Genomic DNA, 24,015 nt, shown 5'->3' on the forward strand with positions numbered 1-24,015 from the left:
GCGGGATAAAGGCAAAAGCAAAACGGCAAAATGTAAAAAGCCCATTCGTTAAGGACTCGGACCGAATGGGACACCATACCGACGCAGTCCCCAGTTGGGTGAGAATGAATATTCGTCCCGACCGAGGCCTAAAACCAACCCCACCGGTATATTGAAGACATTGTGCAGGTTTCCTGCTGAAAACGCGTTACCGGATGATCATCCCGGTGCGTCATTAGATACGCCGATAAGCCATCTGCCTGGGCCGAGCCGAACAAGGAATTCCAATCTGCCTTGTGAAAAACGGCAGCAGTTGAAGCAAGCCTGAGCTCGTCGTTTCAGAAGGGCGAAGCACAGGGTATTACTTAAAGCCGCAGATTAAAATCAAAATGTACACGGAGCGGGATCGCAGCCATCTCGGAGGGTGCCGAAGAGAGAGGAGCTATCAATAGGCGGATATGTCTAATGGATCGCTCAGGCGTCCCCGGCGCCGGAGCGTAAAGTAATACCCAGGCACAGTCTCTGCATGCGATTTGTCGTCCTTTCGGCCTTTATTAGAAGAGCGTGTTCCCAGAACATACGAAGCCCACAGGAGTGATGCTCCCCGACTCCATCTCCCCGGTCACCTTTACCACCACCATCAACACCACCACACCCCTTAAAAAAAATAAAATCCAAAAAGCACTTCTTCCCCAGCCTTAGAAACGGATTAACACCATCAATTTTGTTTACAGCTATAAATGCCGTTTCCCAAACCCGCTCATTTCAAAAGATCGTGCCTGGTTTTCTCTGCGTCCGCACTTCGAACGCCCCATTTGTAATGCCACCGGGGTGCAGTTATGGCCGTGGAGGGCCTGGGGTTCACGTCGTTGTGTTCGGGGTGACCCGGAGCTCTGAGGCAGCTGCATGGTGCGCTACTTCTTCACGTAGTGCCACTTGTCCACTGCGGGTATAAACAGGAGAAAACCATTCCATCATTGGCTGGACAAAATCAACCCATTCTTCCCTGTCCAATGAAGTGAGGATACCAATCCCAAGTTTGCTTTTGAAACTTGGTATCTGTTGTTATATTTTTTAATATATAAGGCTCATGGAGCGGCTAAATGACAAAGGGTAACAGCTTCACAAACTACCAAAGGGTATGCGGAGTTGCAAAGAGATACACAAGGAAGAAAGGAGGAATAACACAAAACGAGTAGCAATGGCCTGGAGAGGAACAGAATGGGAAAGAATTAGCGTGTGCAGAACAGATCATGGAGGTGCATGGGTGAGCGAGCACACAGGTTAGCGGTGGGCTGACAATTATTTGCAAGACTGCAGTGAGGATGACGAGTCAACGGACACAGGAAGACGGCTCAACAATCGGGAAAACAAGAGGTTGAATGAATGCAACCAGCAACCAGCCAAGACTGAGAGAGAGCCTCCATTCATCATAAGGATGCAGATCATTCAATACATTCTACATGAATCGAAAAGCAAAAGATGCATTTAAAATGAGGAATCAAGTGTTATACTTGGTGAAGCATGAGCTACCTTTTCACCCAAATAATCAACAAATCTATGATGAAAATCGAGCATAAAGACATCAGTTGTAGTGTGCAGGAGAATAGTTGGGATTGGAGGGGATAGAAGTAATTTTAAAAGATCAAATTATGAGAAAGCATGACAAATTGTTATGATCACATTGCCATTGTAGTGAATGCAACTTAGCTACTCGCGTAATACCACCACCACCATCAGCATCATCATCATCATCATCATCATCATCATCATCATAATCATCAGCAGCATCATCAGCATCATCCTCTTGACAGAGCATCTGCGCTGCCGAAGCAGTTTCTTGGCTAGTTACACTGGCTGGTTTACCATTGCCTTCCCAGCAGTCAGTCAGGGCAACGATTTTGAATTTGGTCAAAATACAACAACAACAGGCATTTTAAGGCCATTTTCCCTGCACGAGCAGGGGTTTTCTTGGTTTTTAAGTAAATTTTCATTGAGATTAATATTTCATAGTTAATTGCAATATTCAAATGCGAGATATCGATCGAGATTTTTTTTTTTTAACGAATGCATTTAGTGTTTTTAACGTACATTTTCACTTATGGATGCTTTTGCTTTTTTTCATTTATACACAATATTGTCATGTTTATTGAACAGTTTACAGTTATAGAACTTACAATTTTCAAATGCTAGATGTTGAATGAGGTTTTTTTTTTTTTTTCAACATATGCATTTGCGGTTTTTTACGTAAATTTTTGATTTTTCGCGGTGTACCAGCTTTGATGTCCATCAGCACGCACGACGTCCATCACGTCAATGAAAGACGAAGGAGTTATATATATATATATATATATATATATATATATATATATATATATATATATATACTAGCCGAAACCCGTGGAACATCCACGGAAGGGAGGATGTGGTGTATGGATAGAGTGTACCATTATGGATGGCATAGGGGATTTGCTTGCATAGGGGATACACACACACATCTCAGAGAGTACGCTAGTAATCTCTTTGTAGGGATGGGGTGGAAAAAAATGTCGCTCCCATCTGCTACATACAAAACTAAAGTTGGATTATATTCTTTAAAAACTCGCTGAGAGCCTACCTGGTCTGTTCAGCTGATTGTCGGGGTAGGGATCACTTTTCAGTTCTCCAGAACATGGCAAAAGCAAAATAAACCAAAAAATGAGATCGGTCAAATCTGGGAATTCATCTTCTTGTTCATAATAATGATAATAATAATAGTAATAATAATAATAATAATAATAATCTTCAGACTGCATATTTCCGAGCTCCCTCTATCAATGGCAATGATTCTGCTACCATTCAACAGTTTTACTTCCTGCAACATCCTTTGGTATTATAATTCTCGTATCTTGAAAGGATTCCAAAAAAAGTACTTAAAACTACATTCCTATGTAAAATAATAGGACTGGGGTAGGCGTGGCTAATACTGTCAATCAGCTTTATGGGGGCGGAGCCGCGAGACACATTTGCCTCAGTGTCGGCGTTATGCGTGATATGTTATGTGGCATCAAATAATAGCAGAAATATCATGTCTCGGGAAATGCCTTGTTTTTCATTGTTACATTTCTGAAAATAAAATAATAGTGAGGTACCAGTGCTTTCCACCGCACACGGGACACGTGATCACGAACCCTCCAGTCACGGATTCTCGGCAGCAGATTCACTACGTCAGCGCATCACTGAGGCCTTCGTATAGAACAGTTTCATCTTTAGTTTGGCATACTGCATTGACTGCAGTGGTCAATGGTCAATTAATTGATATTTAAATATAAAGATCCTAGTTGCCCTACTCGCTCAACCCTGAACCTTGTTTTGCGCATGCGCAAATAAGAAAGCGTGTCACGTGTACAGTGTGTTTGACTAACGTCTTTCTGATGATTTATAGTGACTGTATTTGTCTGGCGAGAATCTACTCAACTATTGCCGAGGTCTTCTGATTTCTCAGAACCAGGATTTGGATACTACAGAGAAGTACTTTTATCTTATTTTGATAACAGAGCTGCAAGATACAGTCAGGCTTACATAAGACAATATAGGAACACATGTGCAGTGTTTGGCTTTGCTGACGAAGACATCTTGACACTTTTGCTCCAAGATTGGGTATCCTCTGAGTACCATATATACCATTGTGTTATTCCACATTGTAAAAAATTACAGAAACAAGTGAACAAAAACATTTATGCTAAATTAAAAAGGCAATGTAGGGATGACAAACTACAATCTAAAAAAGGTCCTAAACAAGATAGGTATGATGTTGGTTGAGAGAGTATCTAAGAGTATTGCCATCACATAACAATCCCTACATCACTGCCTCATTTACACTTCATCAGTTATTGCTTCAAGCTTCTACAAACACTCCACTGGTTAAAACAGTACTTGATTACTCCTGTCGTGTAGCCACATACTGAGACTACAAATTAGCAGCCCAAGTACAATGTTATAATATCAGTAAATGATCATCAACTTCTTACAAACTGCATAGACATCTCTCATAACAGCATTCTACAATATTCTTTGTGATTGGTTACTCAAAGTTGACAAAAAAGAAAAGTAGGAAAGACAACTGAAGCTGCAAGAAGTCCCTGAAATTATATATGAGCTGCTTATACTTATGCAGAAATGAAATATAGGAGCTTCTAATACTTTTAGCTAGGCCTAGCCCTAGACAATAGTTATATAGAGACAATAGAGCGGGTTGGGGAGCACGGAGACTTTGGAAGTGAGCCGGAGATAGGGGGATTAGAGGTTAGGAGTGAAACCTCCCCCCGTCCCAAGCATGAGCCCACCCTCCTCCCCTATGAGGGAGCCGGGAACAATAGGAACGCAGCGATGGCCGAAGGGTCTCGCTACAGATGAGGGAACAAATGAGGGAACAAATGAGGGGAATGGACGACGAGCGAATGGAAAATAATATGAAAAATATTAGATGAGATATGAATGCCCAAAATAATAGAATGAGTGACGAAATAAGCGAAATAAAAGGGGCTATTAATAAAAATGGGGAACATATGAGAGAAATGAATGATACATTGTGAGCCTGTAATGCACGAATGGATGCCCGTAGTGAACAAAAGGATGCCCGAAATAAAGAGTTAAAAACCCAAACTAAAGAAATCAAACAACAACAAAACAACAACAGGCATTTTAAGGCCATTTTCCCTGCTCGAGCGGGGATTAGCCTTGCGGGCCCCATGACATTCTTCTCCATTTTGCCCTATTTTCTGCATTTCCCCTTGTTAACCCCCTTGCCCGCATTTCTTCTTCCACCACCTTTAGCCAAGTCTTTCTCGGTCTTCCCCGTCCTCTACTTCCTTCTACATTCATTTCCATCACTCTACTCAACCAGTCACTTTCATCCTTCCTCAACACATGACCAAACCATCTCAAACTGTTTCTCCCCACAGCATCCATTACAGGCTCTATTCCCATCATCTTTCACAATTCATCATTTTCTTCCCCTCTCTCAACGATACTCCACACATCCACTGAACCATTCGCATTTCCACCCTTTCCAGCCTTTTTCATTACCCATGTCTCGCTCCCATAAATCATAACACTTCTCACACATTCAGCATACACCTTTACCTTCAGCTTCAACGACACTCCCCTCCTCGTCAGCATGCCACTCAGTTCCAGAAACTTCTTCCATGCACATCTCACTCTAGCAACCGTTGCCGAGTCTGATCCACCTTCTACATTCAGCATGTCTCCGAGGTAGCAAAATGTTTTCACACCTTCCAGCTTCATGCCATCTCCAAGATCCAACTCAACATTTCCTCAATCTGCAGCTCCCTCTGTGCACACCTTACACTTGAATGTAGCTGCCACACTGGTTAATGACCCTCTCAGACCACTACATTTTTGATGAATCCACTCTGCCCACATTGTACATTGAATGGAGTTCCGCCGACACCCTTCATGCACAGCACACGGCCACTTCCCAGTTGTTTCCACCTCACCACATGCTTTACCACTTGCCATCACCTTCATTTTTCTGATATTCACCTTCAGACCTTTTGTCTCCATACATTCCTTCAACTTGTTCATCTTCTCCTTCAGTCCATCCATACTTTCCGCAATCAACACCAGATCATCTGCATACAACAACTCCCACGGTAAACCCTCCTTTACATTCCAAGCCAGCACCTCCATCACAGCTACAAATAGTAGTGGACTTAGTACTGACCCTTGATGCACTCCCACCTTCACATCAAGGTCACCACTGTTCCCGTCCTTCGTCCTTACAGCTGTGCGCGCTCTCTCGTACATTGCCATCACTCCTCTGATGAACCATTCCTCCACTCCTAAGTTCATCAATGCCCATGTCACTACTTCGCGTGGAACCCTATCAAATGCTTTCTCCAGATCAACAAACCCAAGAAACAACTTCTTCCTCTTCTCCATGTACTTCTCCTGCAACTGCCTTACAATAAAAAGCACGTCTGTCATTCTTCTTCTTGGCATGAATCCAAACGGCATTTTGTTGATCTTCACTTTCTTCCTCATCCTCCGCTCCAACACCCTTTCCAATACCTTCATTCCATGCTCCAATAACTTTATCGCTCGATACGATACGATATCGATACGAAAGAAATCAAAACCCAAAGAGAACAAATGAATGAAATAAAGAAAGAACAAAATAATGAAATTGGGGCACAGGTGAAGCCTTGGGCAGCAGAATTCAAATCTAAACGGGGGGAGTTAACAGTGGGAATGGAAGAATGTGAGACCCGAGCTGATGCGTTTCGGGCACAGGAGGGTGAAAATTTAAATGGGGAATGCTTGGAAGCAAATGGGGAATGCTCAGAAGTAAAGAGGGAAAACTCAAATTTAAATGGGAAACATTTGTTGAATGAGGACCTGGAAGGTTGTCGGGCTGGCGCGGATGCCGGAATACACCAACAGAGGGAGGAATTTGGAATTGTGCAGCATCATGGCAGTTGTACAGAGCAACAGGGGGTAAAACTATTGGAGGTCCGTGTAACGGAACCGGACCGAGTGTGTGTCGATAAAGACCTGTCGGGGACGCAATTGGATGATCATGAGAATGAATTTGTATCGGAGCGGCTGGACACCTGTGACAGTCTCATCAAGGAGGAGGTTGCTCAGATCCAACAGGGTCTGGGGGATGAGGTGAGGCGGTCCGTCGTCACATGTCCGCAGGATGAGATTAAGGTGACCGAGGGGACACTCACTACGAATACCAATTGGGTACAGGAGGCTCCGAAATTGGATACCCAGCTGGGGGGGGGGGGGGGGGGTGGTTTGGCTCCGAGCTGGATTCGGACAAGGAAGAGTCGGGAGAAAGAGCCTCAGAAAATCTGGTCCCCATAGAGAATTTGGAGCAGCTGCAGGGAGGGGAAAAATAACCCGAAGAAAGGGTTGCTACCTGCAGCTGTGGTTATTGGGCACACGAGGCCAAAATCTTGAAAAAGAAATTAAAATTAAAATTAAAATAAGAGTTCAATGTGGAACAGCCATGGAGGGAATTGGTCCCCGGGCTGCGGAATTCGGACCAGGAGAGGTCATTGGCGTCGGCCTCGGGGAAAATGTGCCCCTTTCAAAATTTGGTTGTGCCTGGGCCCCACAGGGTATCTGGTGGAGTGTGGCATCCCTTGTCCATCGGGGCAACGGCCGAGTGTGTCTCAGGCCGGAAGGGTCGCTAGACCCTAGTGAGGGTTAAGACCTCCGGGGGGGGGGGGGGGGGGTCCGAGGTGGGTTCTCACAGGTTCCTGGGATGGTGTATTATGAGGACCACGAGGGGGAGGGGTTGTAGGTCGAATTTTGGTGGCGGCACCACGGATGGCCAACATGGGCCTGATGTGGTAACCGCCTGAGCATGCGGCCTGGCAGCCTCTCGTTGAGACTCTGGGACAGCCAGCATGTGATGACCGGCCATGCTGTGCTTGTCTATGGAAATGAGTTGAACCGCTTGGATGGGGATGGATTATAACCCACCGGACAACCATTGGGGCATCTGTAGAACATGATGGTGTGAGAGTGATCTTCCACAGATATTCCGTTGTGATTTGTGGACTCTCGGCTTGGGAAGAGAGCCACGGGATTGTTGAATTGGGAAGTTGTAACGAGCAGAACATATGGGCGATGCTCGGCTGGCAGGTGTATGGACAAGCACCCTTCTTTGGTGAGATTAGTGAATGGTGAAAAATAATTGGCATGAGTAATCTGAGGGTTAGATGTAAATTTAAGGGTGAATTTTGTGAGGCCATGGTGGACACTACACAGTGGCACCATTATTGATCCAGGTGTGTTAGACTAAAGTGTTGGAGGCTGGGATAAAATTGATAGAGTAGCAGGACACAGCCTTCAACTGGCTACGGGGGTGACGGCGCCAATATTTGGGACGCGGGCTTGTGGAGATGTAGTTGGGTAGTCTGGAGGTCAACATGGTGCTAAGGGTGTCCGAGGTGTGTGGACCATGTCTTCTGGGATGATTCTCCTGGTGGAGCATGGCTGTCTGCTAGACCCTGGGCATGGTCAAGTGTGTGTGTTATGTGGACTGGGGGATTTGAGAGGTGCAGGGCACATGATGTGGATGCCATGCACCCCAGGTCCGAGGTTTTCAAAATGGTGGAGTTGGCAGCAGGTGCTCACCACATTGGCCAGCTGGGGTTAGTGCAGCCGTGCTCCTCGCAGGGGGCCGAAGGATGGATGGTGGTTCGCGCCCTTATGGACACTCATGGCGGTGACTGCGGCCCTCTGGCAGCCAGTGGTGTCTGGAAATTGGGAGCCCACCGGGGTGTGGTCTGTTTGGGCGCCCTGGGGTATGGACACCCCCAGTGACCCATGAGGCGTGTGGAAGCCTGAGGCGATGGAGCCTGGTGTGGAGACGTCCCCCGCGGGATTTCCTCTCAACCAGGAATTCCGAGTTCCTTCACAGCCAGAAGCCATATTCTCTGCTCAAATAAACTACCTTTGAAATCTGAGGATACCTGTTCCTGTGTTTCAGAATCGTCTTGTTTAACATTTTGTTACCTCCGCCACCAAAGGCGGATGGAGGTTATATTTTCTCCCCATCTGAATGTTTGTCTGTTCTTTTCTGCCTGTGAGCAGGATATCTCAAATATCTAAAAATGTAATGGATGGATTTGGATAAAACTTATTGGACAGGTTGGGGGGGTGACAAGGATGATTTGATTTGATTTTAGTGAAGATGTGATTCCGATCATTTTTTAAATGATTTTTTTTTTTTTTTCAAAGTGATTCTTTATAATTGAGAGATGGGGCAAAAAACAATATATAACACGATATTTCAAAACGTTGTAAATGGATTATGACAAAACCTGGTGGATGAGTTGGGAAGGTGACAAGAACAAGCCGATTACATTTTGGTTCAGGTCTGGATGTATATCCGGCCGGTCAGTGGGATACAAAACAAACTGTTCAGCCGTGCATGGCTAGCTCACGAAACGTGGAATGCTCAAATAGACGTCGCTACACGGAGCCATCAGAGAAACGTGCACACCTCGTAACAGCTGCAGCCCCAAATTAAATGGCGAGGCTACCATCTCTGTTGAGACGTTGAGTGGTCCCTATGGCAGCACCAAAAGAAGGAAGAAAGTGAGCGCGAGTGGGACCATCATGGCGGAAACACCGCATGGTGAAAACGGCCGAGGGAGCTACTGGGAGGCCTCAAGTGGGTTTCTGGAGACCGTGAGGAATGGGAGCATCACAGCTGTCGAGTCGGAGAAAAATCGCCACAGAGAAACGTGCACGGCTCGTAACAACAGGCTGTGCAGCCGCGAGCAAGGCAGCGGGGCTGGCACAATCGGTCTGGAAGTTGAACGGTTCCTGTGGCGGCGCCTGGGAAGGGGGAGGGTGGGCACGAGTGGGCATTGTGGTGGAGATACCGCATGGTGCAAATGGCAGAGGGAGCTACCAGGAAGATTCGAGTGGCTTTACAGAGACTGCGTTGTAGATGTCGAGTTGAAGAGAAATCACTGCATGGGGCCAAAGGTCAGAGAAACGTGCTCGGCTCGTAAAAGCAGGCTATTCAGCCCAGAGTGAAGCGGCAAGGCTAATATATTAATCGGGACACTAAACGGTCCATTTGGCATCATCCGGAGAAGGAAGAAAGTGAGCGTGAGTGCGAACATCGTAACAGAGATACCGCATGTTGCAAATGGCCAAAGGAGCTACCGGGAGGCCTCGAGTGGTGTAACGAAAATCCCGTTAGTGATGCTCAATGGAGCAGGTGTGTTGGAGAAGTTTAAAAAAAAAACCAAATCCACATAAAGGGTCACAGGCCCCCAACAGAAAAAGCTCTGTGAATTCTGTGCAGACACACCAGGCAGCCGGGGTGCGTCCTGCCAAGATAAGCGGCTGCACTTTCCCCAAAAAGAGGCAGAGTCTTGCATCAAAGCGCAAAGCTACGATGATGCTGCCTGTCTCAAAGGAAAGGACAGCAATGAAAGAAATAATGAAAGCTGGAATGCTGATCGGAGGGGGAAGTCATTCCATGCAGAAGGTGCTCTGCATCTGAAGTGAGGAGGATCTGTGGTGAAGGAGACCGATTCATGGCTGCACACACAAAGAGATACAAATGATAATGGGCAGAAGGATGAAGAGGTGCAGAGGGATAGAGGAGAGGAGGCAGAGGAGGAGGAGGAGGAGGAGCATGATGAGGCACAACATGATCTCGAAGAAGAGCTGGCTAATAAGATAGAGGAAGTGCGAATTACACCAACTGAAGAAAGACCACGACTAATTCGACTACATAATAAAAGCACAAAAGCACTAATCAGCAGAACAAACAAATCTTTTTAAAAATACCAAAATTAGCCACACTGAAAAATAAACACAGTGAATTTTGCAGCAGCACTGTTCATTCAAGAAAAAGTAACAACGAAACACCGCAACAGGTTCTACACAGAACAGACACCACAAATAAAAACCAAGCACCACCATGGAAGCAACGACTCGAGAGATGGAGGGAGATGCTCAGAAAGGAGACAGGACAAATACAGCAATTTCAAAGAGGAAAACAAAGCCCAAAACGAAAGAGGAGAATCCAGAAAATAAAATACAAATATAAATTTGAATACAAAGACAGAGGTAAAGGCTGCTGAAAACAAACTGAAAATCAAAATGATAGCAAGAAAAAAAAATACGACAAGGATAACATGAGGAGAAAATGAGGCCAGATGTTTGAAAACAACCCGAAAAGATTCCACTGTGAACTAGGGGAACACGGAAGCAGAATGTGTCATCCCCTCCGGAAAAAGATGAATTGGAACGATTCTGGAAAGTAATTTATGAAGATCGAAAGAACACAATAAGGAGGCGGAGTGGATCCGAAACCTGGAAGGGAAAAAGCAAAATCTCAAGGAAATGCTCCCAGTAATAATTGATGCAGAAAATATAAGACAACAACTGGCAAAGATGGCAAACTTCAAAAGCCCTGGCCCAGATTAGATCTCAAACTTATGGTTAAAGCAATTTGATGCTCTCTACGTTCACGACACTCGAGCATTCAATTAACTTATCCAAAGGGATCAGGAAATGGATGAATGGCTCACAGAAGGTACCACCTTTCCAATCCCAAAATCTGAAGAGACCCAACTACCCCACAAATACCGGTCAATAACCTGTCTACCACCAACGTACAAACTTTTAACAGGAATAATCACAGAAACAATGTACCACCACCTAACACAACAAGGAGGTCTAGAGGCAGAACAGAAGGGATGCAAGAGAGGATGTTACAGAACAATAGACCACCTACTACTAAACAAGGCCATATTCGAAAATTGCAATAAGAGAAGAACCAAATTATCCACAGCAAGGATAGACTATAAAAAAAGCTTTTGACAGTGTCCCACATCAATTGATGATAAAGTGCAGGCAAATGTACAAGACAAATCCTCAAATAATCAAGCCGATTGAGAAAAATATGGATCTATGGAATACCACACTAATCCTGCAGCACACAGAAGGAAAGATTGAAATACCAAGAGTAAAGATATGATGCGGGATAATCCAAGGAGACAGCCTTTCCCCTCTCCTGTTGGGCCTGGCCCCAGACCCACTAAGTAACCTCAATAATGAGCAAGGACACAGATACACCCTAACACCCAAATAAACAAGAAAGGGAATGCAACTACTGTAAATGGATGAATTAAAATTATTTTCGCCGAACGACGAAAAATTGACAGAAAAACTGAAATGAGTGAAATGGTTCTCCAACAACATCCAAATGGAATTTGGCCTAGATAAGTGTGCCAAGTGCACATTCGTACAAGATAGACCAAGAAAAACAGACAACATAAAAATCGACCGAGATACAACATTACAGGAACTAGACAACGAAGCATCTTACAATTACCTTTGAGTAGAAGAGGGCCACCAAATTTGTCATAAAGAATGCGCAAAACAATTACCAAAGAATACCTGCATAGAACAAGGCTGATCCTGAAAACATATCTCACCCCAAGGAACAAAATGAAAGCCATAAACCAACCAGCAGTACCAATGTTCCAGTACAGCTGCGGAACAGTAAACTAGCCATAAGCGGATATCAAAAAACTAGATATCAAAACAAGGAAACTCCTCACTATCCACAAAATGTTATACAAAAATCAGTACATCCCAAGAATGCACCTGCCGAGGAAAGGAGGCAGACCCTGATGGATCTTAATGAAGTGCACAGAGCGACAACTGTAGGATTAGCAGAGTATGTGAAAAGCTCAACAGACTCCCGAATACAATTTGTGTACAAGCATGAACACAACAAACCAGAAAAGGTATCTTTCACTTACCTTGCAAAAACACTTCCAAAAACAGGTGTGATTAAAACATGTCACACACCAAACTGAAACAGCAACGAATACAGCCCCAACAATTGCAAAAAAGAAAAATACAAGATGAAATACCATCCACCTGAAAAGATCCCTTGGAACAAAACACTTAGAACAACACAACTTCACAATTGACCCATGAATCGCGATACTTAAGTCCTGAGAGGACTCCGTTTCACCTTCGAAAACCCAAATTATGGAGATAACAACCAATGACACTGAGACAGACAGACAGACAGACAGACAGACAGAGACACACACACACACACACACACACACACACACACACATACACACCTCTTTTTTAGATAGTAGGATAGGATTACAAGGTCAGGTCACATACTAGGACTAACTAGTGTTCTTGAAAATGGAGTCCATACTTTCATATCGTTTATCTATAATGAAGATAAGGATGTCATTTCAGGATGACATTTATTGTTCTCACGACTGTTTTGAGGAACATCACATGAACTTTGAAAATCAGCCCTGGTCATCAGTCTCCAGACATCATAATCCAGCACTTGTGAGATGTGCAAATCATCAATTATCACTGGAAATAATTTACCATGGTGTCGAGTCAGTACCATGTTTGTTGTCATTCGGATCAGAGGTGGTCTTGTGCACTGCAAGATGGATTCTTAAAGTTTTGGGCAGATGATTACAAATGAAGTATAAGAAAAAAAAGAAAAAAAAGAAAAAGACAACGGCACTCTTCGACGTCGACCGATATGCATCCACCCACATTATTGCATCACTAGCCGAAACCCGTGGAACATCCACGGAAGGGAGGATGTGGTGTATGGATAGAGTGTACCATTATGGATGGCATAGGGGATTTGCTTGTCCGAGTAAGAGTTAGGAAGAAAGATGAGAATGAAGAGTGCGTATATGAACAACGATCGCCGACACCGGCACAAATGCATGCTCTGGATTGTCCACTCAGTGGACGGCTTGCTTTCGCCTTCACCTGTCCAATCAGCGGACGGCTTGCTTCGCCTTCGCCCAGCAGACACCAATACGATGGCGTCGTAAGATGGCGTCGTATCGGCAGTTAATCGGATGCTTTTGGGCCCCAACGTCGGCTAATTCAGATTTTTCGAGTATGGCTGTACGTGATAAAGAAAGAGCGCGGTTCGTAGATCGTAAATCCATTAGTGCCGTGGGCATCGGGTCACTGGGTGCGGCGTAAAAGGGATAACAAAATCGAGTCCTTACGCTATTATTATATAGATTATACATACTTGTACCAAGTTTGACTTAGTTCCCATCAGCCGTTCTTAAGTCATCGCAGTAAAGAAAAAACATGACAGACACTGACCATTGACCTCTGGACTCCAAAATCAAATCAGTTCATTTTTGCATCATAATACATATTTGTCAAAATTCCAACGGCATATTTGAACCAGCATCAAAATCCCAATGCTGGTTCACAAGTTATCACGGTAACAGGATTTTTATGCAACATTATCTCTGTCTGACCTTTTGGCCCCAAAATCTCATCAGAAATCTTTACATCGTATTACATACTTGATCTATGGACACGGATTGACGGATAGACAACCCAAAAACAATGCCTTTAGCGACTCGGCGGAGGCATACAAATCTAGAAGACTGGAATTTTTTATTTTTTTTAAGTGCATCGGATGTGTACAGCTGGAAATCATTACAAATAGAGTAGATTGGGCACCTGCAAGTCTTGGTCTCGACATGTAGTGTTCTTATTATTATTATTCTTCTTCAGATGCAACACATGGCTGTGGATAGCATCATTTGCTGGCTGTGCTGCTGATGGAGTGCCCCCTATAGGTTACAACAGCAATTTAGAATTTGTTCAGGGTGCCAGTGATAGGTTGACTCCACTTTGCAAAGGACGTCATGGAATCTTTAACATCCACAAACTAATGTCAGCAGATGGGACTCCCAGTTTAACGTCCGTTTGAGGGATGGCACTCACATTGATGAATCGTCCCACGTGCAAAATACCAGGATAATCGTCAATAGCCGGGCCGACATTTGAACCCAGGATAGACAGCTCAGAGGTGAATGTGCGTACCTTTAATGCTATCCTGCCAGCCTCTTCACATGTACAAAGAGATTCAAAAGGTTATTGGAATGACATACAAAAGTCAAAGGAACCACAAAGTATATTTTCTCTTTTTCAATATAATGTCCCTTGAACGCAATGAATTTGTACTATTTGTCCTTCAAACTATCTATGCCAGTAAAACAGAAGTTTTCAGATTGATGCTTCAGCTACGATTTCTGCTTCAGTCGGTTCCTTGGAATCAGTAAATTAGCGGCCACATGGATGTAAATTCAATTGACCAAGAAGATAACAACTCGTCACCTGGGACCAGGTCTGGGGTATATTAGAGGTTGGGAGTAATAAAGTTTTGAAAAGACAGTCATGAATGCTGGCCCACCTTTGCCCAACATCTCTTGGCATTTCATCTTGATGGCCTGCCACAATTTTTTCACGAGTATGGTGTAATATTCTCCTGTTATTGCAGTTTTATAAGGCATATAGTCAATCAACAGGATTGTCTTGGCATTGGAGAACAGAGCCTATCATCTTGTCGGCTGAGGGTTGGGTGCAAGTTCTCTTGGCAGGTTGTGATCCCTTACGCTTCCATTGTATGGATTCAAATTTAGTTTCAAGATTTCATCACTGCTTCATCACCGGTTACGAGATGAGCGATAAAAATCAGCTGCATCTGCGTTGAGCAGTTAGAGAAGCTGTGGCATGGTGCCAGCTGTTGCGTTCGATTGCAAGTGCCGAGGTTTTTGGGTGGTCCATCTTGCTGAGATGGACGTGCCCACCTGTTTTCTTTCACCTGATGGTAAAAACGCCGGCTTGAGATTCCGAATTCCATGAATATTTCATTGAGCTTCGGCATGGGGACCCTCCATGATTAATGCCATGACCTGAGCACCACTTTATGGGTCGGTAGCATCTGCAGGTAGGTCTGACCTGGGGGTCATCTTCAAGGGACGTGTGTCCAGACTCACAGTTAGCCGTCCATTTGGCTATTGTAGCTTACGAGGATGCACATTTGCCATACACAGGCACCAATCATTTGTCGATTTCCAAGCATTGTCTAAAACAGTTGGAGGTTGTACGGGGCTCAGCGACGATCCTGATAAGAGCCCTAGGAGCAAGACTGAGAACAACACAACATAGCCCATGAATCGCAATCCATCACCAAAGCAGTGGTAGATATTTTGAGTCCTGGGAGCTTGTAATGTTTTTTTATGATCAGGATATCCTGTACACTACCAAATAGTACTATGAGGCCACATAGTGCATCAGAACTCTTCAAAGATGTCCTGCAGTGGTTGAGATCGATAGTCCTTCACAATGGCTCCAAAGTGTGATCAGTAAGACGGGTATTTTTTTTTTTTTGCATGACAATACTGCATGGCGGTATTACAATGACAGCACTTAAACTATTCACATTTAACTGTCACACGAGATCAAAAAGGCTTTATCCTCCATTTTATTTAACCTCCACTTCTGAGGCTTTAAAAACAAACAAAAATAATAATAAAAAACAAAGAATAGGAAATAAAAGAGGATGAAATGTCACTAGTACAATAGCACAGAGATTCAAAATTATTTGATCAATAAGTTGTGCAGTGTTCCAAAAAAGGCCTCTAATGGTGTTTTTATCCACGTGTAGAACAGCGGCTTAAGTGAGTTGCCTCAGAAAGTGTCTAATTTGAGGAAGAGTTCCTCAGCAAAGCAAAATGTACAAAATAAAAAGCAATTTCAGAGTTTATACACAGCTGAAGTTGAAGCCCGTAGCAGGTATGTGGGTTCCACTCTTAGGAGAGCCAGAAAACAACATCTGCCCAACCTCAAGAATGAGCTTTCAAACTTGTGCCACTCCTCTAAAACATGGTGGTGCGTTGTCTGTTTCTCTCCAATGCTCCCCTCGATCCCATCCCTGACTTCAAATGCCACCACAGCCAACGCTACTTGTGAGAAGGCCCAATGCCTCAATTATGTTTGCTTATAAATATTGGGTCCCCAACCCATTGCTCTCTCTGTACCCATCCATTCCTTGTGCATGCAACTGCTCCTGGACTGTGTTATTCTCACTTCAGAAGATGAAGTTTCTGGAAACCTCAACTCCAATTCTGCAACTGCACTGGACGACATCACCGCACATATCCTAAAAACCTGCTCTGCCACTCTTGCACTTCCTATCTCTGCTGTTTTCACCCTGTCATTTGCCCTAGGTGATCTTCCATCTGCTTGGAAACGAGCTAACATCATGGCAGTTGCATAAAAAGGTGCGAAAACTGATCCCTTTGACTACAGACCAATTAGCTTACTTTCAATCATTAGTTAGGTCATGGAATCCATCATCGTAGTGGATATGAAATCCTTCTTTTTCTCCAACAACCTCATTTCAGATCACCAATTTGGTTTCATTCCAGGCCACTTTAGCTTGGACATGCTGCTTATACTCACCCAACAATGGATGGACGTATTCAATATCAGACATGAGATCAGGGCCGTCTCTCTGGACATATCTCGTGCTTTTGTTACAGTCTAGCATCCTGCCTTACTCTCCAAACTGTTTGCTTATTGAATCCAAGGCCGACTCCACACATGGCTTGCTGACTTCCTCTACTCGTGTAGGCAACATGTGGCACCCAATGAAATCCTATCATCTACTCTCCTAATTAAGGCTGGAGTGCCCTAAGGCAGTTTTCTGGGTCCAGTCCTATTCCTAATCTTCATGTATTGACTCTGACTTTCAGTCCTTCAGTCCTCTGACTCTCTGGAAATCCCCTTTATCTATTTGCTGAAGCATCCACCCTCTGCGTTGACATCCCTCATCCTTCAGACAGGCAGACAGCAGCCTCCTGCCGCTCTTGAGACTTTAAATAAATCACGAGCTGGTCAAACACTGGGAATATTTATTTCAATCCTGACAAATCTCACAATCTCACTATCTCCGAAAGGACCATCTGGCAAAATCTCCAGTCTACTTTCTTAGCAATCCTCTTGAAGAAATTCTGTTGCTCAAACATTTTGGTCTCACTATCAGAGATGATCTTTCTTCAACAAACCAAACTTCGAAGTTGGCCTTCAAAGCCAGTCGCTGTATCTGCATCCTTTGTCGGGGAATCTTTCCTTGGCACTCCTGAACTCTTATTCACCTACAAGGCCTTCATCTACAGTTTGATAGAGTGCAGCTCTCCCCTCTAGGAAACAAAGGCCTTCACGATCATTGGAATCTCCTGCGATGATGCTCGGTCTATGGGCGTATCTCTCTTATTGCAGACAGGTTTGATGGTCCTGTTGGTGCATTTTCTGGTCTTGCCTTGCATCCCCTCCTCTTACCGTGCTCCCCTTCCCAAAGTTTTCAGTTATCTGCAAGGCGTACACGGTCCACCAGCAACTCCCTTCTGGTGAAGCTCCCAAAATCCAAAATCACTGCTCCACTCTTTCGTTCCTCTTTTTCCCCACTTGTGGAACAAACTTCCCCATTCTCTTCAATATAATTCTTCCTTCCAGGTCTTCAAGACAGCTGTTCACCACCATATAATATCATTCCCCATCCAAAACCCTGATCTTTTCCACCTCCGTTAACCCTCCCCCAACACTTTTCAAATTTCCAGTCTTTCATTCCTGAGGGTTTGCATCTGCATCCATCTTGTCCACCCAATACGTCCTCTCTTACCCCTCATTCTTCCCCACATCTCTTACTTGACCAAGTCTTCCTCTTTTTTTTCTCCATTAACCCTGCTGCTGGTGCTTCCTCCCTCTCTTCCTTCTATTCCTTTTGTTCTGGTACGTCCTGATCCGTTCTATGTTCTAGCTCTCGCTATGCGTTCTAAGCCCTATATTCTAGCATTCTATGTTCTAGACCAGCCTCAAATATGTATAAACGTTTGGGAAACATTAACCCCATAATCCACCACTGATACGACTCAAAATTCTCAATTACATCAAGGTTGCATACTCACTCATCAGTTGTCTGGAAAAGTTATCTGGTGGCTGGTGATTTACAAAGCAGGACACAGCTGGCTGTTTTAGCTTGAGTTTTAAAATAAAATATCATAGAAGTTGAAAAAAATATTCTTTTTACATTTTGATATTTAGAAAAAAAGTCATTAACATCTCAGTACGAACACTGCGGATTGGATGGCTCAAGCCAATCAGAATGCGCAGCACAACTTGACTTTCACTGTGCTCGGAAAAGATGCGTATGTTTCATTCAACAGGCACCTACTTTCACAAGATTAGAGAAAAAACCTAATTTAGGAAGTTAGATCATTTTAAATGCATCTTTTGAAGCTGTATGTTCAATGTGCAACAAGCTGATACTTGCGAGGCATTAGCATGCTCGATGCATGGTCGGATATAATTTTGGTGAAACATTTACGTTTTCTTAATCTGACATGCAAGGTTCATGTTAGTTAATACAAACGTGAAAAATCTCATGACATTGTACATTCACTTTTGGATTTCTGTTCACAGTGATGTCCATTAGCAATTATTTTTGTCCGCGTTGCTTCTGTTGTCACAATGGCAACAGATGTCTCATCTCATTACTCCAATTTCCAGGCATACGATGTAGACAATTCAGGAATTAGTCAAACAAGCAAAACTTGTCCCCTTTATAAGTAGTTGGAAAAGTAAAGACAACACTGAGTGACAGGGATAAGGTAGAGACTTCACATGCACACAAAGCATTCGACTCTACTAAAAAGTTAGATAGTGGAAGACATGGAATGTAATTTGTCCTCAAGGCAGTATTAATTCCTTCCACTCTCCAACTCCATGGGATTAAACCAAGAAACAAGTAACCCAATTTTTCTACTTCCTGGCTCCTAAACAAGAAACCTTGCTTGGTTAACATACCATCTGCAGTTATGGGCTCTGGTTGACTTGGTTCGGGTTTCTGTGGAAGGGACAAATGAGGGAGGTAAGAAAAATGACGTCAATCAGTTGGATATTTGCAAAATTGACAAATTATGAATTATAGGTGCGAGATAAAATCAACTTGAAGGTTACAAAGATTCAATATTGTGCAACATATTTAAAAATGGAATTCCTCGTGTCCTTGGAAAAAAAATGCAGAGGGGGGATGAAGAACCCAGAGGAGGGCAAAGCGTGACTGGACAGAGAGATCGGAAAGGCCACCTCTGGGAAAGGTGCACGGTACATAGCATGGTGAGGGTTAATTTAACAGCCGGCTGATCGATTACAAGCAGGCGTGCGCACGCCGCACAGACAGAAGTAATTACAGCGGAAATTGCCTGCATTATCGTGCTGCAGTGAGGAAGGAAGAGGGGTGAGATGAAGAGGAGAAAGACAGATGAAGAGGAGAGAGAGAGAGGGAGCCACATATGGATAGACAAATATAAAGAGGAGAGAGAGATTGATAGACAGAGACAGAGAGACAGAGAGACAGAGAGACAGACAGAGAGAGAGAGAGAGAGAGAGAGAGAGAGAGAGAGAGAGAGAGAGAGAGAGAGTATGGGTAGATAAATATGAAGAAGAAATGAGATGTACAGATGAATATTAAGAGAAAGATATATATATATATATATATATATATATGTATGTGTGTGTGTGTGTGTGTGTGTGTGTGTGTGTGTGTGTGTGTGTGTGTGTGTGTGTGCGTGTGTGCACATCTATCTATAATTCCAGTAATCTCTGTTTGTACGTTTGTCTGTGACCGCTGTTTCTCGACAACCACGGGTCCGATATACTTTTAACTTGCCAGGTATATTGCTGGGGACCCGAGGATGTGCCTTTTCAAGGTTTCATATTAATCGGACAATTACTTACCGAGCTATGTCCAAAAAACGATTCAACCAATCAGAGAGCAGCGAACTATCGCGTGTGCCGAACGTGGCGGACACACTCTGCCTCGGATGGCACATTTGAGAGCGTATTCATTTATTTCACGTTTGCAAACTATGTTGGCGTTAAACTATGTTTTAAAACTAATAAAAACGAATTTGCGATTCATTCGCTTTCCTGCGCGTTTGTGCACGCGATGGCGATTTCTTTACCAAACTCCGGAAGCCGTTCGCTTTGGACCAAACCATTTCATGTAAATAGAGGGGGGGGGATATAATTTTAGATATAGATATAGTACGGGCAATGCCCTAGTGTAAAGAATGGAGAGACCGAGAGCTGCGAGAGCTGGGAGAGAGAGAGAGAGGTGTGAAGACAGAGAGAGCTAGAGAGATGAGGAGGAGAGACGGGGAAAAGAGGAAGGAGGGAGGGGGAAGAGAGGAAGAAGAGAGGGGGGAAGAGAGGGGGGAAGAGAGGGGGGAAGAGAGGGGGGAAGAGAGGGGGAAGAGAGGGGGAAGAGAGGGGGAAGAGAGGGGGAAGAGAGGGGGAAAGAGAGGAAGAAAGAGGAAGAAGGGAGGGGGAAGAGAAGAAGAAGAGGGGGAAGAGAAGAAGAAGAGAGGGGGAAGAAAGGAGCACAAAGAGGAAGAGGAGGAAAAGCAGAAGAGGTGGAAAGAGGGAAAGAAAGGGGAGGGGGAGACAGGGAGAGAGAAAGAGGAGAAGAGAAAGAGGAGAAGAGAGGAGAGGAAGAGGAGAGAGGAGAAGCAGAAAAGGAGGAGAGGAAAAGGAGGAGAGGGGGGTTATGAAGAGGAGGAGAGGAAGAGGAGGAGAGAGGTAGTCTCTATCATCATCTGGTGAAGGATCGTACCTATATCTATCTATACGATGAGAGATGTCTGTTTGTCTGTCGCCATGTTTCTCAGAGATGGCAAAGGGATCTTCTTCAAACATTTTGAGGTTATCAGTGAGTGTCGGGGAGTGGTTTAGGCAAAATAGAATGTATTTTTTTTAATTTTGAGAAAAAAATTGGATTTGTAAAAACACTATTAAGTGCCAAAGGCTTTGTCGGTATCTGAAAGGGAATATTAAATGATCACCGACCTCATTCCTTAGTTGGAGTAGGGAAGTGTTTTATGCCTACAGAAAGGGTGTGAGACAGAAATGGTGTGAGACAGAAATGGTGAGACAGAAATGGTGTGAGACAAAGGGTGTGAGACAAAGGGTGTGAGACAAAGGGTGGGAGACAAAGGGTGTGAGACAAAGGGTGTGAGACAGGAAGGGTGTGAGACAGGAAGGGTGTGAGACAGGAAGGGTGTGAGACAGGAAGGGTGTGAGACAGGAAGGGTGTGAGACAGGAAGGGTGTGAGACAGGAAGGGTGTGAGACAGGAAGGGTGTGAGACAGGAAGGGTGTGAGACAGGAAGGGTGTGAGACAGGAAGGGTGTGAGACAGGAGGGGTTGAGACAGGAGGGGTTGAGACAGGAGGGGTTGAGACAGGAAGGGTGTGAGACAGGAAGGGTGTGAGACAGGAAGGGTGGGACACAGAAAGGGTGGGACACAGAAAGGGTGGGACACAGAAAGGGTGGGACACAGAAAGGGTGGGACACAGAAAGGGTGGGACACAGAAAGGGTGGGACACAGAAAGGGTGGGACACAGAAAGGGTGGGACACAGAAAGGGTGGGACACAGAAAGGGTGGGACACAGAAAGGGTGGGACACAGAAAGGGTGGGACACAGAAAGGGTGGGACACAGAAAGGGTGGGACACAGAAAGGGTGGGACACAGAAAGGGTGGGACACAGAAAGGGTGGGACACAGAAAGGGTGGGACACAGAAAGGGTGGGACACAGAAAGGGTGGGACACAGAAAGGGTGGGACACAGAAAGGGTGGGACACAGAAAGGGTGGGACACAGAAAGGGTGGGAGACAGAAAGGGTGGGAGACAGAAAGGGTGGGAGACAGAAAGGGTGGGAGACAGAAAGGGTGGGAGACAGAAAGGGTGGGAGACAGAAAGGGTGGGAGACAAAGGGTGGGAGACAAAGGGTGGGAGACAAAGGGTGGGAGACAAAGGGTGGGAGACAAAGGGTGGGAGACAAAGGGTGGGAGACAAAGGGTGGGAGACAAAGGGTGGGAGACAAAGGGTGGGAGACAAAGGGTGGGAGACAAAGGGTGGGAGACAAAGGGTGGGAGACAAAGGGTGGGAGACAAAGGGTGGGAGACAAAGGGTGGGAGACAAAGGGTGGGAGACAAAGGGTGGGAGACAAAGGGTGGGAGACAAAGGGTGGGAGACAAAGGGTGGGAGACAAAGGGTGGGAGACGGAAAGGGTGAGAGACGGAAAGGGTGAGAGACGGAAAGGGTGAGAGACGGAAAGGGTGAGAGACGGAAAGGGTGAGAGACAGAAAGGGTGAGAGACAGAAAGGGTGAGAGACAGAAAGGGTGAGAGACAGAAAGGGTGAGAGACAGAAAGGGTGAGAGACAGAAAGGGTGAGAGACAGAAAGGGTGAGAGACAGAAAGGGTGAGAGACAGAAAGGGTGAGAGACAGAAAGGGTGAGAGACAGAAAGGGTGAGAGACAGAAAGGGTGAGAGACAGAAAGGGTGAGAGACAGAAAGGGTGAGAGACAGAAAGGGTGAGAGACAGAAAGGGTGAGAGACAGAAAGGGTGAGAGACAGAAAGGGTGAGAGACAGAAAGGGTGAGAGACAGAAAGGGTGAGAGACAGAAAGGGTGAGACACAGAAAGGGTGAGAGACAGAAAGGGTGAGAGACAGAAAGGGTGAGAGACAGAAAGGGTGAGAGACAGAAAGGGTGAGAGACAGAAAGGGTGAAAGACAGAAAGGGTGAAAGACAGAAAGGGTGAGAGACAGAAAGGGTGAGAGACAGAAAGGGTGAGAGACAGAAAGGGTGAGAGACAGAAAGGGTGCGAGACAGAAAGGGTGCGAGACAGAAAGGGTGCGAGACAGAAAGGGTGCGAGACACAAAGGGTGCGAGACACAAAGGGTGCGAGACACAAAGGGTGCGAGACACAAAGGGTGCGAGACACAAAGGGTGCGAGACACAAAGGGTGTGAGACACAAAGGGTGAGAGACAGAAAGGATGAGAGACAGAAATTATGAGAGACAGAAATTATGAGAGACATAAAGGGTGAGAGACATAAAGGGTGAGAGACATAAAGTGTGAGAGACATAAAGGGTGAGAGACATAAAGGGTGAGAGACATAAAGGGTGAGAGACAACGGGTGAGAGACATAAAGGGTGAGAGACATAAAGGGTGAGAGACATAAAGGGTGAGAGACATAAAGGGTGAGAGACATAAAGGGTGAGAGACATAAAGGGTGAGAGACATAAAGGGTGAGAGACATAAAGGGTGAGAGACATAAAGGGTGAGAGACAAAGGGTGAGAGACATAAAGGGTGAGAGACATAAAGGGTGAGAGACAAAGGGTGAGAGACATAAAGGGTGAGAGACAAAGGGTGGGAGACAGAAAAGGTATTTTTAGGATGGCCGTTGGCTCCCGAAGGGAGCTCATCCTCCCTTGACCAGGTGTTGTTTTTGGTCCTGGCAGGTGTCACAGTCACCCTCCCCACTAGCAAAGCCAGGGAGGGGTGTCGGTTTAGTCACCGACAACCCAACCATCCCAAAAGACTGACCTGATCAGAGTAGAGATCCGAAGTTTGGGGGTTAACCCTCACTGGGAGTCCCAATGATCCGAATTAAAAAAAAAAGTAAGATCGGGCGTTTCTGTTGGCCATCGAGTAGAAGGGCTTTATCAGGTTTCAGAGCAATTGGTTGGTAAATGAGGGACGAGTAGGGATCAGAATGTTTGGGGTTAACACCCCTCTCGGAGCCCCCATGATCCAAAAT

General features: G+C 45.0%; 1 protein-coding gene across 2 annotated transcripts in view; it reads right to left on the bottom strand.

Moving 5' to 3' along the window:
• Nucleotides 1–506: 506 nt before the first annotated feature.
• LOC137432432 (inorganic pyrophosphatase-like) overlaps nucleotides 507–24,015 on the bottom strand; it is a 283,251-nt gene continuing 259,742 nt past the window's right edge. For both annotated transcript variants that reach the window (XM_078783203.1, XM_078783204.1), the window contains 2 exons: nucleotides 19,216–19,255; nucleotides 507–922 (listed from right to left, as the gene is read on the bottom strand). In XM_078783203.1, coding sequence (XP_078639329.1) covers nucleotides 894–922; nucleotides 19,216–19,255 — 69 coding nt within the window. In that variant the 3' untranslated portion in view covers nucleotides 507–893. The remainder of the gene's footprint in view (nucleotides 923–19,215; nucleotides 19,256–24,015) is intronic.

The sequence above is a fragment of the Myxine glutinosa genome, chromosome 8 (assembly GCF_964187855.1).
Source record: "Myxine glutinosa chromosome 8, kmMyxGlut1.1, whole genome shotgun sequence".
Classification (NCBI taxonomy): Eukaryota; Metazoa; Chordata; class Myxini; order Myxiniformes; family Myxinidae; genus Myxine; species Myxine glutinosa.